Here is a 17,238-nt window from a genome sequence, read left to right on the forward strand (position 1 = left end):
GGAGAGTGACGTGGACGAGTTGGACGGAGTTTTAAGCCGCTGTTAAACTGGTTCGGACCATTTACTAATTTGTCCATCTTGGTCGTGTCAGGTCCATAAATCAAAGCTAATGAAACAAGTAGATAGGATCTTGTGACTTATGAGTTAGCAAGAGAAAAAGAAATTTATGGTTGATATAGTTTGAACAAGGAGTGAGGCATATTTAAATGGCTACACAAGCATGCAAGTTTGCAAATATTTCGATAAATCCCCCATCATTCTAATGAAAATTTGCTCACACTTGGAGAGAGTTTAGTGTGCATGGTAACGTCATCAGCCTTCACGCATGGCTTCTTTTTCATGCTACTCTGCTTTTGTTGAGTGAAGGTCACTACCATGGCATTACAATTTTGGGTGGGTGACATAGGGATAAGGGAGTGGAGTGCCAGAGATTTCCTTCTTTCCACCTAGTATGAAACATTTGGAAGCTCTCATTTAATGAGGTCAGAAACATAAGTAGCTCCATTGACGCATCCTCATCAATGGAGATTCGAGCGTGGATAAGTTGATATCATTTGCAAAGCATTAATGCCGAGGGGCATTGAAGATCACTCCACATGGTGGATATTGGTATTATAAAGAACATGAAACTGAAATCTGGAAAGGGGAATCATAAAGAACTTGCTCCATTTATCATGCAATCATTTATGGGCTCAAACAAATCCATTGGTGCATAGTAAAGACAAACTTTGTCATCAACATTTGAAAGTAATTTGATTCCTTAAAGATTTTTCCCTACTAAACTCTATTTAGTATTTATTTGATCTTCTTCTAGCAGCATCAAGATCTGATGTCACTACCATCCATTTAGACTATTAATTTGAAGAAATGCCCTTGCTTTTTTATCTGTATAGCCAGTCCACTGGCAATCCAACAATTCATACAGAAGGCGCGACGCTTAATTCATTTTGCTAATTAGTTAATGATATTGTTCCATTTCCTTGATTTTCTAGTGAGTCCATATCAAACATACATCAATAATATTTCACATGACATGACATTCTCTCCGATTTCTTGATGCATTTTTTGTTTATGATTACTAACAAATAACAAATGAAATTATAATAAACATTGTAAAAATGAATGTACAAGCATTAGTTGGTCTTTTAAAAGAAACAAACAGATGTGGATTGTGATGCCGTAAGCTTTCTGATTGAAAAACCAAAAAGGAACACAAAAGAAAAAAAAAAGTTTTTTTTTTAAAAAAAAGGGGGCAAGATTGCATACTTATTATTCGATCTTTGGTAAAGTTAGGATCAATCTTTTGGCCTTCAAGATGCTTTGAGTTTGATGCCTTTATAAGCTTTTAAATTTGTTCAGGTTTAATGCCCCATCACTCTCCGGATACCTTGCTGACACCAAAGTATGATCCCTATGAATGGTCAAGAAGTTGTCCTAGTCCATGACACAAAAGAAATTACTAAGAAGTTGTCCTGGTCCATGACACAAAAGAAATTTTATTATCATCATTTGAAAAGTATACATACATTAAGGACATGAACCAATCAATAGCTGATTTATTAACTTGGTCTGCAGGACACAATTCAAGAATAAACTAGCAGCCCCCATTCAACATCATGAACTTTTTGATGGAGCAGAAGAGTAACAACAGCAGCAGAGACAGACAGGACGCCTGACTAAATGGCATCCTTTACTGCCTATCACTCCGGAGAAGTCTCATGGACATGGGCTAATGTTATACCCCTTCTTTAGGCCACGTTTTGTATTTTGACTCGGTTGTACTCATGTCAGATTATCGTGAGCGACTGTTTTATTAAAAAAAAAAACTTTCTGATGGAGCAGAACAGTAACAACAACAGCAGAAAGAAAGCATTTAATCCAAAAGAACAGAGCACCAGCCTCCCAACACATCATCCATGATCACAATTAATCCAAAAGACAGATGCCATATCCAATCGCCTTTCTCTGATGAACCCTTAAGGACAACTGCTTATCTTGACATTCTTTTTGGTAGCAGCAATGTCAACTCCATTGCTTAGTCATGCACTATTTTGCTTGTGCTTGCCATTATCATCATTTGAGGCGTTCTTCACATATGGAGCATCTACAGGCAAGTTTTCTCTTTCCCCACTTAGAGTCAGATAATCTTCCTCTGTCCCAGTGGTAACATTCAGCATTGAATCTGAAATATTTCAAGGTTAAGATCAATTTTCTACACTATTTTCAGGTGAGATGAATTTCCAAACGCATCGACATGGCCTGAAAAAAAGCACCATATAGCTCACCAGCACCTGGTCCTTCTCAAATTTCTTTTGGAGACATGACCTAGGCGTCAAGCATTCTCATCTCCAAAAGAGATTGATATGGAAATCTTTGGAAGAACCGATAAAGAACATACTTACTCCAGATGTATATGCATATATTTATGCATTTATGTACTTAATGAACAAGAACAACCAAGTTGCTGTTCATACAATTTTTGATAAATGCAATGCTGGACTTGAAGTGCCAAAAGTAAATCATCCCACAAGGCCATATATATATATATATACATACATGGATGGATGGATATACATATATACATGTGTAAAACTGTCATCTGCTCATAAACTTCACTTTTCATTTGGTTTTCAAACCATATCTCATAGTCGAGTAATAATGCCAAGTTGACATAAATTTCAAGTATGCAAGCAGCAAAAAATTTTGCAATCTGATGCTATATTAAATAGAAGTTCTAGATCTAAACTATGTTACCTTCAAAAACTTTTCGTAATTTTTCCTTGATCTTCTATTTCCTGAACTTTACTCCATAAATTTTTCATCTACAGGTCTAATATGACAGCATCAATGATTCTTGACATAAACCTCATGTCAGCCTTCTCCACCATCCACCCCTTACTCTTTCTCATTAGATAAAATGCTTAGAGGCGAGAAATCAAAGTACTAATAATCCCTACGCTTCCCGAAGAGCGACTTATATTCACAGCCCTTGCTTCCTCTACTGCTGATTCAACCTTCGTATTCGCATGGTTATTGCCAGCCTCCTCCAACCTAAGGTTCTCAGCATAAATGCATACTCGAGAATGATTCATGATCTCCATATATAACCCACAAACAAATTACATATTGAAAATATTTTACCTTAGAAATTGCACACAACAAAAATGAAGTGCTCTAATTCTCTACATTTGTGATGACTCGTGCGGACATGTATTTAGTTTGACATCGGTTAATTGCCGGATAAATGTTAGGTACTTATAAAGGAACAAGGAGCCCAAATAATACCTTCTGGCTCGATTTTTTGGGTTAGATTCTGGATTGTTACAAATAGTATCAGAGCGGACCTGACCCATAGTTTATGTGAATTAGGAAATACTGCAGCACGAGATTATTAAGACTAACTGCGGGCCAATCGTGGTGCTTGTGATTAGATTTGAATAAATTTGGATTCTTACCTTGACGAGGATGTCAAGGCTTAAATGGAGGAAGTATGTGAGAACCCGTGCAGACGTATGTTTTGTCTAACATCAGTTATTAGCTGGACAGATCTTAGGTAGTTATACAAAATTAAGGAATCTAAATAATACCTTCTGACTAGTCTTTTTGGGTGAGATCTTGAATTATTACAAATAGTATCGGAGCAGATCTGACCCATGGCCTATATGGACTAAGAGACTGCAGCATGAAGTTATTGAAGTTAACCATGGGCCGATCGTAGTACTTGTAATTAGATTTGAATGAATTTGGACCTTAGCCACATAATTGTTGGGTCAAGCAAAGCACAGACGGTCGAAGTGTTTGTATCTTTTAGAATAACTTTTCACAAGATGGAGACCATATACAGTCTCAACATGAAACAAAGGTCCCCATTCCTAAAAAGCCTTTGCCATCAAAATGTAGGTACTTGTGACTATCTCAAAAGCTCCCCATATTAAGCGTTTTCTCAAGTAGAAAGAAATGAAGCAAGTTTGTCTCGAGCCTTGTATGTTGGCGATGAACAGGCAATCAATCTTCAGATTTGTAGAGGTCCCATTTGATGAAGCATGAGATATAAAGACTAAGCATAATAATCATAATATTGTTTAACGTATTTTCATAAATAAAAAAACATTCTTATATATATTTATTAAATGCTTTTCTTTTTTTACAAAAAGGAATGCATCTCAGTTGCGGATACCAGTGCCAAGTCAGCCAATCGCCAGAGGATCTAGCCAGCTCAGCGGGTTCCAGCCGATTCAACCAGCCTAATTTTATTTTGAATTGATTTATTTTAGTTAGATTTATTTTATGTTGATTGGGTTTATTTGCATATTGTCATTTTAGGATCTTTTTGGGATTGTTTTATTTGTAGAGGTCTATTTGTTATTTTGTGACCCTATATATAGATCCATGTTCATGTTTAGGATTTAATGATGATGAATGACTAAATTGCCTCCCTTCTATTTTCTTCCTCCTCCTCCCTTCATTCTTCTCTTCTTCTTCCTCCTCTTCCTCTCTTCTCCTTCTTTCTCTCCTCTTCTTTCCCGTAGCCGTTCTACATCATCTCAGTTTACAGCTTAATCTAGGATGACAATGCTTACTTGCCAATAAACACTTTGATTGCTAGATTAAGATTAAACAAATGAGATTAGCTCCATGTACATATGAAAGCTGCGCGAAGCTCAAAGTCCACTCCAAGTTACTTGAGCTTGGTTCTCTCAGTATCAGAACAAAGCTTAAGCATGGTGTGGCTGGTGAGGTCAGCACAGTAATGCACCTATACACATGGCCATTATCTTCCAGTGATCCGGAACCTAATACTTGTAGATTAATAAGTCTCTCCTCTTTCTTGAGGCATCAGTGCTTAAAGCTAGCAAGCCGTCTTAAATGAAATCATACAAGATACTGTCAAAAAAAGGTGGAGCACCAGTTGCAATATACAAAGACAAGTACAACATCGTATAATGTGCAATTAGAGGAAATTTACAGAGTTCTCATCTGAATGGAGTGTGTATAAAACTTGCAACCGTAATTTCATATAATTATCAAGAAAGGATTTAAAAAGAAAAACTTCAAGATGTTGACATAAAGGTAATTCTTCATGAACACTCAAATCCTAGAGGAAAAAGGAAAAATATAATTATAATTTGAAATCTTGAATCTTCCACCTAATTTTTCCATTTTAACTCCTGTCACTTAACAATTTAACATCTCATCTCAACCCAAGCATTTCTAATACAAAATATCAGGACTACTGAATATGGAAAATACTGAATTAAGTAAAACAAAAACAGGTTTTGATTTAACCAACATGCATATTCAATATGATCTTTTGTAAATAATAAATTTCAACACATATAGGAGATAAGACCCAACCACATATTGATTACAAAGAAAGTTTAACATAAAGAGACCTCGATCAAGATTGAATAACGGTCAACATTCAACAGTTATGAATTCATGATCTTAGAAGACCACAAGATTATCATCACTATCAAACATGGGACAATCAGAAGCAAAGCCCCAATAACAGCCATGTAATAACAAAAGCTGCAACTTCCCAACATATAATTCATTACCATAGATAATCCAGAAGACTGGTACCAGAAGGACCTTCTGCTGATCAGACCCTTAAGAAAGAGACTATATACCTCAAAACCATTATTTTAGCACCAGTTGCTTACCTTGTAATCTTAATTGCGGCACTCATGCCAATTATTTTTGAGATGTCTGCAGCTCCTACAGGCAAGTTATTTTATACTCAGATAGTTCTGATTCACAAATTTAATTTAGTATTCAGCCTCAAGGTTTCTACATTTATGACCAGCAAAGTTCCGTGTTATACTGCTGCTTGCAGGCGAGGCACAGATTCAAATGTATTGACGTCTGAAATAATTAGCACCTTAAAGCCCACCATCACCTGGTAAATCCTAGGCTGCATGAACTTTGCAAGGCTCTTCCCTTGGCCAGGGCTATGATGATCCTCTAACTTCTGCCCTTCAACTGTGCTAGGAAGTCATTCTACCATGATTTCTGAAGGATAAAAAGGAAGAAAACATCACTGGCTAACTCAAATTTTCTACTGATCCTCCAAAAACTTGACTGATCCAAATGAAAGATTAAACAAGCAGGAAATATCCAATCTGATTTCAGAAGATTTTTGAGTTGGATCATCAAGTTTTAACACCATGGATCTTAGAAAATTAATTTGCGCTAATTCACGACTTTAACTAATGTTTTTTCCACAAATCATTCGCTAATCTTCTTCATAATTTTTTTCTTCTTTATTCTATTCTTTGATACATTTTTGCACATTAAGGTGTAATGTAAGAAATCATACTGATCTTCACATCTTTCTCCACCAATCTTGTCCTTAATTCTTTATCTTCTACGCTTTAGCGATATATTGAATACGTGTTCAGGTGACTGAACATAGGATTACTGTGGGGCATGCTTCATTTGAAACTTACATTAAAGGACCAAATTATCTGATCCTATCTTACCAGACCAACTAGCTAGAAAAGTGCAACAGCAAATTAACCAACCCAGCTAAAGAACATAATTTGAAAGATATGTTACTATAAAAATCAAATCAAATCAAGGGGATATCTAAATAGCATGGCCTATCATTCAAATAAGCAGCTTATATTCACACCACACTTCCCTCCTCCCCCTCCTAATGCAACATCCATACCCCCTAGTCCTCCCTACACCCTTTCCCAACCTAGTGTTTTGAACATTGTTTGCTCGAAGATATGTTCCGACTACCAAACATCATATACCATCACTACAAAATGGTTCAAGATGTTTCCATGTGCCTCAAAAACAAATGATATAAACTGGAAATCTAAAGAACTCCAGACTTGCATATGCGCACAACCAAATATATTGTTGTGGTGCTCCATGTTACTTTCTAAGTGAGCTTCAAACAGATGTTAGGGCGTGTTTTGAAAATTTAAATATTTATTGTCATTGTTTACTTTTCCATGTGCCTCTGTTTCAGTCTGTTAGAAAAATGCCAATGCCAGTCATCGTTATCAAATATCTCATCTCAAAAATCACAGTATTGTAGTTTCAAGAATTCATATTAAAAAAGCAAAAATCAAGATAGCGAAAAAATGCCAACAAATGAATGCAGTGCTCAATTAAGTGAAACAAGATAGCCAGAGAGTAGCTGAAAAGCCAACCTCACAGAGATAGGAAATTTTTACACAATAATAGAGATGATACTGGTTCAAGTTTTGATTAAAATATCTATTCTCGCATTGAAGTTCAAGTCCTTTGCAGCCTAAGTCATTCTTATTGCTAGGTGTGGGAAATGAAAAACATCCCCACTAGGCATTCAGAAAGTAGGAGCACAGACCAAATCCAAGATGATTTAGCAACATCTTCCCAGCATATTACCCATAAGTCTATTCAGATGACTAATAACAAATATTAAGGCTTCTGGAACAAGAGCCATCAAAAGCAGTTGCATATTATTTGTTTGAGAACTAAATTAGATGCGTCCCAGTGATAGCAAGTTGATATTATTCTGCATCTCCTTGCCTTGCAATCTTGACAAATGTGCTTCATGGCATTTACAGGCAAGTTACTTTTCTTCCAGCTAAAATTCTTCTTTTTCATTATATATATATATATATATATTCTTGCAAAAAACAGTAATGTGACAATCATGGGTTTCCCATTCCCATCAATTCATTTCATGAGAAACTGAAAATAAATCAACTGGATCTCAAAAACAAAACAATTCAAAAGTACAAATATCTTGCTCCAATTTAGGGAAGACAAATGGAGCCCAACTTAACCAGAAGGATTCAACCTGTGTGATAATGTCAGAAATAGTGGCATCTGCACTCTGAAATATCCCCTTGTTTCTTGCCTTTCCGTTATTAGGAGGTTCTTACTAGCTCTGAGAATCTTTCTGATCTTCCTTTTCCTCCAACCATACCAACAAGATAAAAGACATCCTGACCTACCCTTTACAGTCAGAATCCATTGAAGGAATTTGATGTTTACAGCCTCATCCTTTACCACAGTTTCATCTAATCTTTCGCTTTTACCATTGTCTGTCTGGAGAAGGAAAACTTGAGCAGTAAATGCTTGCAACAACAATAATTGTGGAGAAATGTTCTTTCTGATCTCCATGAACATGAAGGTGGTCAAAAAATATTCTGTGATAATCTGATCTTATAATTTCATATAATGGTTTAACAAATTTAGTGAAATTTTGCAAATGGATTCCCATATAGATATGTGTACACACAAATTAATGCATGAATGCTTCTCCCCACCGCAACACCCACCAACCCACCACAAGCAAAAAAGAACTGGATTTCCAAATATTAAAGTTGCAGCTAAACAGACAAATGTTTATTAAGGTAAATAGATATATCAGCACGTTACGCAATCAGCGATGGCACAATTGATCCCCAAACTGCACAGGGTTTAAGCTGGTCCGGATCTTATAGCATAGTCCAAATCTGCTATAAGATCTTCTATGTCCTCAATTCCAACAGAGATACGGACAAGATCTTCAGTCAAGCCCCTGGCTTCACGAACTGCAGCAGGTATGCTCGCATGAGACATGAAGCATGGCAAGCTAATAAGTGACTTCACACTTCCTGTATCCAGATGGTAATATAAGTTGATATATGATACACAAAAAAAGAGCAAGAATTCAGATTAGCATGCTGTGAGTACCAACAGGGTCACTAAGTTGTGTAAAAACCTTCCTTTCTAAGCTCAAGTTTTCCATAAAGTACCACTTTGCATGGATTGAAATTGCTGATACCAATTGGAGTTGTCTAGTTTGAGTGTCCACAGCCTCCTCTAAGATCACCACTATGAATATTAAGCATGGATCCTCTTTAACTTAGTTCTACGCAAACTGGATAGCTCCCAAAAATTACCCAGTATTTCATTTACAAGATACAATAAGATTATCATAGGAGTAAAAGGCCAAAATCTTCTAGGATTCTGAAAGAAGAGCAGAGGTCGTTTTCTCATACTGCTATATATGAGGATGTCCCAAATTTAAATCTTTGTACAGGTCACATACTCCACAATGGAGACCATTTGTAAAATTTTTCACCCCCAATATCAATATCCATCATACTGATCAAGATAAGCCAGAATTCAGAGTCCAGGAGAAACGTAAAGATTCTTCCAGATATGGTTATAATGAACTTTTAAAGAACCTTTTTTTTTAAGCCTGGCATGCCATAGTCATCTTGAATCAAGATGTCTGCTAGTTGGATTTTACAAGAAACTATGCATTCCAGTACCTGCTGTGCACATAAAGAGGCTACACTAAAAATGAATAATTTATTATTTATTATGAATAAATATAAAAAGGCTACACTAAAAATGAATAATCATATTGGTCGTGTTCGCACAAGGAGCGATTATTTATTATGTTATGACAATCCCGACAGAAAACTATAATTTCAAGCAGACATGGATCTAGGTTTCCATGGGACTTCGGATGTTTATGAGTGTTTTGATATATTCTGAATGCTTGCAGATCAGTTAAGAGTTCAGTAACCGAGGATAATTATATCAGAACTGCAGAAAACTTAATAAACAGTATACAGAATCTTCTGGAAGCGAAAAGGAAAAAAAATAAAAAAATAAAAGAATAGTTTGTGTATGATTGATATAACAATGAAGAAGCGCATGTGAATACAGATAGATGATAATGATTTAAGTAAATAGCATCTATTTTTCAATTTTAACGAATTTTCAATTTTTTCATGGTAATAAGCTAAAATCATGAAATGTTAGCAGTTCTTGAAATATGTCATGGAATCATTTCTGAGTATGTGATTTTCACAACTTTATGAAGTATAGAAAGCTTCCAAGATGAACTTTATGTTGATCGGATAGTAAGTTAAAAGAGCTGAGAAGATAATTACCAAAACTAACAGTGATGCTAAAGTATTTTGTGGTCTCAGCGATGTGCTTTGAGAGAGCTAATGATCCTGTCAAAAAACTGAAAACGGAACCAGCACCTTTCGCCTGCAGGGACAGACAAAGGGCAGAGTTACTCTAGCTTTCTGATTTTTATCTTTTAAAATTACTTTTTCCAGAGTACCTGAGAATAATGCAAAGAGCGTCCAGGATGACCAGGAAGTCCTACATAATTCACTTGCTCCACCCTTGGGTGAGATGACAGGAATTCAGCAAGCTTCTGAGCATTGGCCTGTTACCAATATAACATTGTCAAAGAACCGTGATAACCAATGAAAGCCTTTGTGCAATCTATTTCTATTTTGAAACCATGATGCCTAACAGCATATGTGTAGAAAACTCAATGCTGTGATTATAGAAGTCTTAGCAATAAACAGGCCATGCTAGCAGAACATGAACATGTCATAGACCACGCTGTTTTATGTACAATCTTAGAACTAGGGACAAAAAAATAATCAAGTTTGCCTTTTCACAAACTCAACCGCTGCTTTCAGTTAGATAACTTTTTGATATTTTCTTAGAATTACATGTTTCTGGACACTTTTGGAGATTTTCCAAATTTATTTCCATCCTGGAAACCATAGGCAAAACCATCAAAAGGTTGCTAGATGGGTTGGAAGAGACAAATGCTTTTCTGGATAAACTCACTTGTCATCAAATAATTTCAGGTAAAACCAGTTGAAGTGGACATTCCCTGACATTGATGTAATACTGTCTTCTCATTTCATATCTACTTGGTTTTTCAAAATTATAACAAAATTATAACTTTATCACAAAGGATCATGTCCTGCACTCATCTTCACAAACACTAGCCCAATTTATAAGGGATAAGTATGTATAGCATTTGCAAGAGAGAAATAATAACTAGTTTCAAAATCTTTGATGTTTTTTCGATTACCCAGCTATGGTCTTGGCAACCTGGGGACCTCAGAGAGGCAAACTGGGCCTCACAGACCTAATCTTTGGCATTTGGTTGCACAAAGTGGCTTCCCTAGGACTCAAACCTGCATCATTGCACTTGTCAGCCATATCCATTAGTCAATTCACACAACCAATCTCTTCCATCGTGGCCAGTTCAAGACCTCAGATCGTTCAATTGTTTCATATTTTTTTATGTTAGAAACTTCATGTGTCACACTAAATAATAAACACATGAAACCTATTTAATAACTATAAGGACCAAGAAGCACAACATGGAAACATGGTACAAAGACATAACCAAAAAATGAGAAAATGTTGTACCTGTTGCTTCTCCACACGTAAAGACATGGTCTTGATACCTCGCAAGCAAAGCCAACAATCAAATGGTGCTAACCCGGAGCCTTCAGCATTTTGGAGGAATGCGATCTCTTTCGCCAAGCTGGTAAAGCCAATAAAAACAAAATGCTTGCTGTATAAATTTCAGTTACTACACAATTGTTGTCATTTCGTATGTTTCATATGACAAGACATGCATCTCAGTGAAGTTAACAAAGCTGTAGATAACAACATAAGAGCATGGAAAAAATTTGTCCTCAACGCCTCCTATTTTCAGGAATTAGTCACTTCAACGATCTTTGATGGTTATACAAGTATCCAAAGTACGAACGAGATGGATGTTTGTTGTCCCAACCATTCTTGTTAGTCCCGATACCAATAAGAAAAGGAAAATTTATAACAAAGTTTTCATATTGTTGATTCCTTGGTGTGGGAAGAAAGACTTATGGCAGTTTGACATATGAATTGAAAGAATAGTGAATAGCAACAGTCATAATTCTTGGGCCACGAAGCCTCAAGAAAGTAAAGTTGATAAAATGTAACCAACAACAAATTAACCCAGAACTTGAATGTTTAATGGCGCTGTGTATTTCAACCTTCAGAGTTGCCAACCATGTTTAACTGGGAACCTGACACGTATGAATTGTGGTAGTATCAAAAAAGTATGGATTATTAGCACAGCTTGTGAGCTTAAGGTCATTTAGCCTACACCAAAGACCATGACTAAGAATATGAATGCTGATATCCTTTTCTTTTCCTTAATTGCCTTTCTTATCCTCCTCTGATGAAGCAAAAGTCACACAGACTCTGAACTTGGTAAAATCAAATTGTCATCGTATAGAACTGTCACCATGCAAAGATGGAATATGTCATGTGGAATTTATAAACAAATCATTACTCTCTGCCACCCAAAAAGTTTGCAAATGTTAAGGGTCATGACACTGGCTATTAGTTGCTATTAATTGGTAGCCACAGAAAATTTAAATCATCAGTAGCCAAATAAATTGTCAAAGATGATAAGCAATATGTGTTGGCTACTGGTATATACAAAGGATAAAAGGTTATAATTGTAACTGTTATAACGAATATGCTATTACACATATTAGAGAAATGAGAGTGCAACCATAACCAGGTAATACTTGGTAATAAATGTAATCCTAGGAAATAAATAGAGGAATAAAAAAAATTTCAACCTTTCCCCTTTTACAGCAAGGATGCCTGCCATGAGATCGCTATGCCCAGATATAAATTTAGTAGCTGAGTGCATTACAATATCTGCAAGATGGACACAATAACATTATAATTGAGTATCTACTGCTGAAACAGGAGAAAGCAACGGCATCCTAAACACTTGGTATTTTTTACCACTTCATAGTCTGTCATATACCTGCCCCAAGTTCTATGGGCTGCGAAAGCACTGGAGACATGATACTGTTGTCCACCATAACAAGAGCACCATATGAATGAGCTATTTCTGAAATTTTCTGTAGATGCATGAGAAAATGGACAAAAGCATCCTTGAGACAGAAGGGGACATGACTATAACACATAAAAATATGAATAGCACAATATTTGTTGAGTAATGCAATCAGTATAGGAAACAAGAAAACTGCTGTTTTCAAAGTTCAAACAGTAAAAACAGAAATCTGGCAAACAAGTAGCATTAAGAAATTGTAAGGCTTACATACTCTGGAAGTTTCATAAGTAGAGGTAAGGGAGGCAGTTAAACAAGTCGTGCTATCTTGATAGACATGCTGACCATCACAGAAATTCAGCACTAATAAAAGTTATTATCTTAATGTATTTTCATGGGCTTAATAACAACAATCATCATTTGTAAGTGAGGATGTACAAAACAAAAGAGGAAGGATAAACAAAATATCCCTGATTTCGATTAGACATTAAAAATCAAATGCTACTATATAGTTGATGCATTCACCATAAACTTTCAGTGTTCTGGGGCTAATTAATTGAACATCATCCTTCGTAATAAAATCTTATTGGGAAAGCATCATTATCCTTTTATTTACACTACTATCACTATATATGCATTCTTTCATACAGCCTGATACAAGTGAAGAGTTTTCCAACACAACCACTGCTGTGATGGTCCGGAGTGTCGAACCGGCTATCTTTTACTAATGCAAGGCCTAGTTGAACTCTCATACAAAACAAAATGGTAACAATATGATATGAAGAAAATGGAGCAGCAGCAAGAAAAAATAAGGAAATGATCTTGGCAGCATCAGAGAAGAAAGAAAAGAGAAAACAATCGAGAACTTTTAGGGTAAATCTTGGTCCCTGTTATAAGATGACATCAGCACATGATGCTACTATTAGATTACTTGCATATGACTGGTTATAGATCAATAACAAAATTATCCAAAGGGATTGTATTGTGAATTTTTTTTAGTGCATGGGCATTTAAAAAAATTATGACATTTGCAGAAACAAGTAGGATGTAAAATCTCTAACTTCAAGGGCTCTGTTTGTGCAGAAGCAAATGCAATGCATGTGACACATTGCAACACTAGCATTTATTTCTGCTTCACTATTTATTTCATAAAAAGAGTAGCAGTTCAGTTATCCATTAAAGCACAAAAGCCACTTTGTTACCCGTATATCAGTAATTTGTTGGCGAGGATTTGTTGGACTCTCTAGCCAGACAAGCTTTGTCCTGGGGCCAACTGCCGATGCCACCTCACTCAGATCAGATGTATTGACTCGTCTGTCATTTCAAAGAATATCATCTTTGTAATTAAATTCAAAATAAATATGGCAAGAAAACATGTCCAGAAAAATGAAGGGCACCAGACTAACTTCACAATAACTCCTTTCTTTGGCACCACTTGTGAAAGCAATCGATCAGAGCCGCCATATATATCTTCTCCAGCAACAATTTCTTGACCTAAACAATCACAAGGTTGGCCAGTCAAGTACATGCGACGCTCAAATCTAAGGACTTCAGACAAACAGATGCGCACCAGCTTCAACAAGATGTGTTACAGCAACCAATGCAGCCATTCCACTAGTGAAGCAAAATGCACAATCAGCCTTCTCAAGCTTGGCCATAAGACTGATTTGTGGACATGACAACATTGTTATTAATATTAAAAGAGAGAATTACACAAGATTATACACACCTAGTGCCTGTATATTTGGCAAAACTAAATAATTATACTGGCCTTTGCAGCACATCTCGAGTAGGGTTTCCGCTTCTAGTATAGTCATAAGAACCATTTTCTGTAGCTGAAGGCTGAAAATAAATGAAAAACATTGAGAATTCAGAGCTCAGAATGCATGACAATCTGCTACCATACAGCTTTTTCTAAAAGATAATGCTACAGGCAAAAGATGAATTTAAACAATAGTCTGGCCTTTTATAGTTTGATCAGCACTTGAAGATTTGTTTACATAATTAATGTGACTGTCTTGCCATTCATGAATTTCAGTGTATTCTTCCACTAAAAGAGAGAAAACTCCTACATTCAGGAGCACAATAAATTTTGGGACACATCAAGGGAAAAAAGGAAAACGCATTGTCATTATACAGATTACAACGGCAGGCAGCTTATGTATGTATAAATGCATAACTATTTTAGCAGAACATGCATGCAAATTTCCACATCTCCCATTTTAATAGATTGCACAAGATTATAGGTACTAGGTCATGTGATTTCTCCTATAAGTGGAACTAGAGTGAAGGAATAGAAATTCTAAATGGGTTCTTTATGGTAAATGGATTATTAGACTATTGTAAACAAGGAAATGGATGGTGTTTTACGTAATGTGAACTAAGTGCACAAGAGGTATAAATTCTACAACTATATGCTTAAGCAATTTGTTCGGACCAGAATGAAACTTGGGAGGAATGATGATTTCACAAAAAATGGTTTAATGGTAAAATGAATTGTCGTTGCCTAAGGTGAGAGCAAGAAAATAGGTGATTATGCGAATGTCACAGCCTAACTTCACAAAAGAAGCTGAATGTGTTATAAATTAATTGCAGGGGCCATCAAATGCTCACAAGCAATTCTAGTTCGCAAAAAAAATGCAGGTCAAGCTTGAATTGGAAACTAAAACGTTAAAATGTAAACAGACAGTTAGATGTAGTTAGAGTTCATATGTTTGGCATGATCTGAATCCACAATGAAGGGAAGTTCCAACAAAGTTGAAGCCTGCATGATCTGAATCCACAATAAGGGGAAGTTCCAACAAAGTTGAAGCCTTCACTTTAAATAAGGCTACCACACTTGCTTTGAACTGCCTTCAGTGTTCAGGGTAAGGTGGAAAGTGACTCCACAAAAACATAATTAGTCAGTTTTATCAAGAAGATATGTTGTAATATTGTTCCCCGTCCCAGATGAGACAAGATTTAACATACGAATATGGGGCAACAAAGGGATACTCCATGTCATCATGTTACATGAGTAAAAATGAAAAAGAAACAACCTTTCCCCCTTCAAAAAATGAAAGGATAGTACATGAACAAGGAAAGCAAAAAAACAATCTAAAAATTTAAAAACATTCTCATATTTAACCATCGCATTGCTGTACCTGCTTAAAGGTGGATGTTTGGTACAGCGGCGTGCTCAAAGCTCCATACGGATCAAAAGAATTATCAAAATTAGTCAATATCGTCGATATACTCGGTTCCTTCCCCTTCAAATCTGCATGTTTCCGTCATATGAATCAAAATCCCGCAGATAAATAAAAAAGGGAAAAAGGCACAACCAAGAAGTCCAAACTAACCCAATCCCGGGGAGACATCATCCAAGCAGTCAGCAACCCCGTCCACCATAGCCGAAGTGCTCACGTCCATGCCCCTAACCCCACCGAAACTCATCTCGGACCTCTTTGGCATCGCCAGCGGTGCCAAGGCTCTCTTCGAGGAGAACCCTAAGCTTCCCCTTAAACCCCAGCAATTCTTGGATCCCTAGAACAAAAAAAACAGCTGCTGACATTAAATCATACGGATTCAAACCCGAGATTGACGAGAGACTGAGAGCGAGAGAACAAGATGACTACTTACGGCGGAGGAATCGAAGGTGGGATTGGAGGAGAGGGGATGAAGAAGAGAAGAGTTGGCAGCGGCGGCGGCGGCGGCGGCGGCCATGGAAAGGGGAGATTTGGCTAGAGCTTGCGGGGTCCTCCGCCTCTCCTCGCTCCTACTGGATCCAGCAGGCGGAGGAGGGAAGGCTGATAGTCTCGTTTCGTGCAAGGGTTTTTGGCTCAGTGGAGAAGATTTTACCGAGCAGCGATAAATTAAATTAATAGCATGTTAATGTGATGGTTTATTTTTATTTATGGCTGCCATATATTTATTTTTTAACAAATATAAATATTAATATGAACACAGATATTAAGTTGAATACTCAAATTTCTACCTATATTTAGATAGATTCGAATATAAAAATAAATCTAAAGAGCATCATCGGATCCACTTTCACTCATGGCTGTATATGACTTCATAAATTAGTTTTATATCTGCATTTAGAACAAAGGGGGTATCCTCCGCGTGAATTTACAATTAGATTGCGTAATAGCCTTTTTCGTGTTCAAAATTTATGCGGAAAAAAAAGATTAACCATCCTTTCGCACCAAAAATGCAACCCAAGCCCATGTATTTATTGGTAAAGTGCAATTCATAGATTGAACTCTTTTAAAATTAATTATATCGAAATTATCAGGTGGTTGTCGTGATCTCCCAAAATTATACACGCTTATATCAGATATTCTTTTTCTTTCATATGTATATGTTAGAACAAGCCAATATTTAGGACTACATTGAGCGGACTTAGTCTAGGTTATTGGATTAGAAAAATCCTGATCAAATAATGAACAAAATAATAATGACAATGTAGTAAAGGTCTTTGGAACTGTTTTAATTATTGTTAGTTTTCTTAGGGGGAAGGATTGTTGTTACTAGCTCAATAAACTAACCTACTAGTTCTTTTGCCTCTGGCATCCAAGATAATATTGTGTACATGTTGTCATGGACCTTGCAAAAAGCATCATCACCTATGAGAT

General features: G+C 36.3%; 1 protein-coding gene across 4 annotated transcripts; it reads right to left on the bottom strand.

The window, feature by feature from the left end:
• Positions 1 to 1,456: 1,456 nt before the first annotated feature.
• On the bottom strand, positions 1,457 to 16,504 carry CBL (cystathionine beta-lyase). 4 transcript variants are annotated; one of them, XM_088715047.2, is made up of 13 exons: positions 16,241 to 16,480; positions 15,961 to 16,144; positions 15,766 to 15,878; positions 14,394 to 14,464; positions 14,193 to 14,284; positions 14,029 to 14,116; positions 13,825 to 13,936; positions 12,596 to 12,692; positions 12,402 to 12,483; positions 11,194 to 11,311; positions 10,076 to 10,183; positions 9,897 to 9,999; positions 1,457 to 2,182 (listed from the first exon to the last, which is right to left on the bottom strand). In XM_088715047.2, the coding sequence occupies exons 1-13, from the start codon at positions 16,322 to 16,324 to the stop codon at positions 2,040 to 2,042; spliced, it is 1,395 nt and encodes a 464-aa protein (XP_088571173.2). In that variant the 5' UTR covers positions 16,325 to 16,480; the 3' UTR covers positions 1,457 to 2,039. The 4 variants fall into 4 exon arrangements, 3 of the variants coding, with proteins under 3 accessions (XP_088571173.2, XP_008783388.3, XP_088571176.2); XR_016399095.1 differs by lacking the exon at positions 1,457 to 2,182 and adding an exon at positions 8,155 to 9,291 and having other exon boundaries at positions 9,342 to 9,999; XM_008785166.5 differs by lacking the exon at positions 1,457 to 2,182 and adding an exon at positions 8,155 to 8,603 and having other exon boundaries at positions 16,241 to 16,504.
• Positions 16,505 to 17,238: the final 734 nt, after the last annotated feature.

This window comes from Phoenix dactylifera, chromosome 2, assembly GCF_051530095.1.
Source record: "Phoenix dactylifera cultivar Ajwa chromosome 2, Ajwa_hap1_PhDact_Kaust_v1.1, whole genome shotgun sequence".
In the NCBI taxonomy this organism is placed as follows: domain Eukaryota; kingdom Viridiplantae; phylum Streptophyta; class Magnoliopsida; order Arecales; family Arecaceae; genus Phoenix; species Phoenix dactylifera.

Coding starts and splice junctions, on each gene's coding strand:
- CBL (XM_008785166.5), bottom strand. CDS start 16,324: ATGGCCGCCGCCGCCGCCGCCGCCGCTGCCAACTCTTCTCTTCTTCAT. Junction 12,693..13,824: donor AACAAATTACTGATATACGG/GTAACAAAGTGG, acceptor ATGCATCTACAG/AAAATTTCAGAAATAGCTCA. Junction 10,000..10,075: donor GCTCTTTGCATTATTCTCAG/GTACTCTGGAAA, acceptor CTGTCCCTGCAG/GCGAAAGGTGCTGGTTCCGT.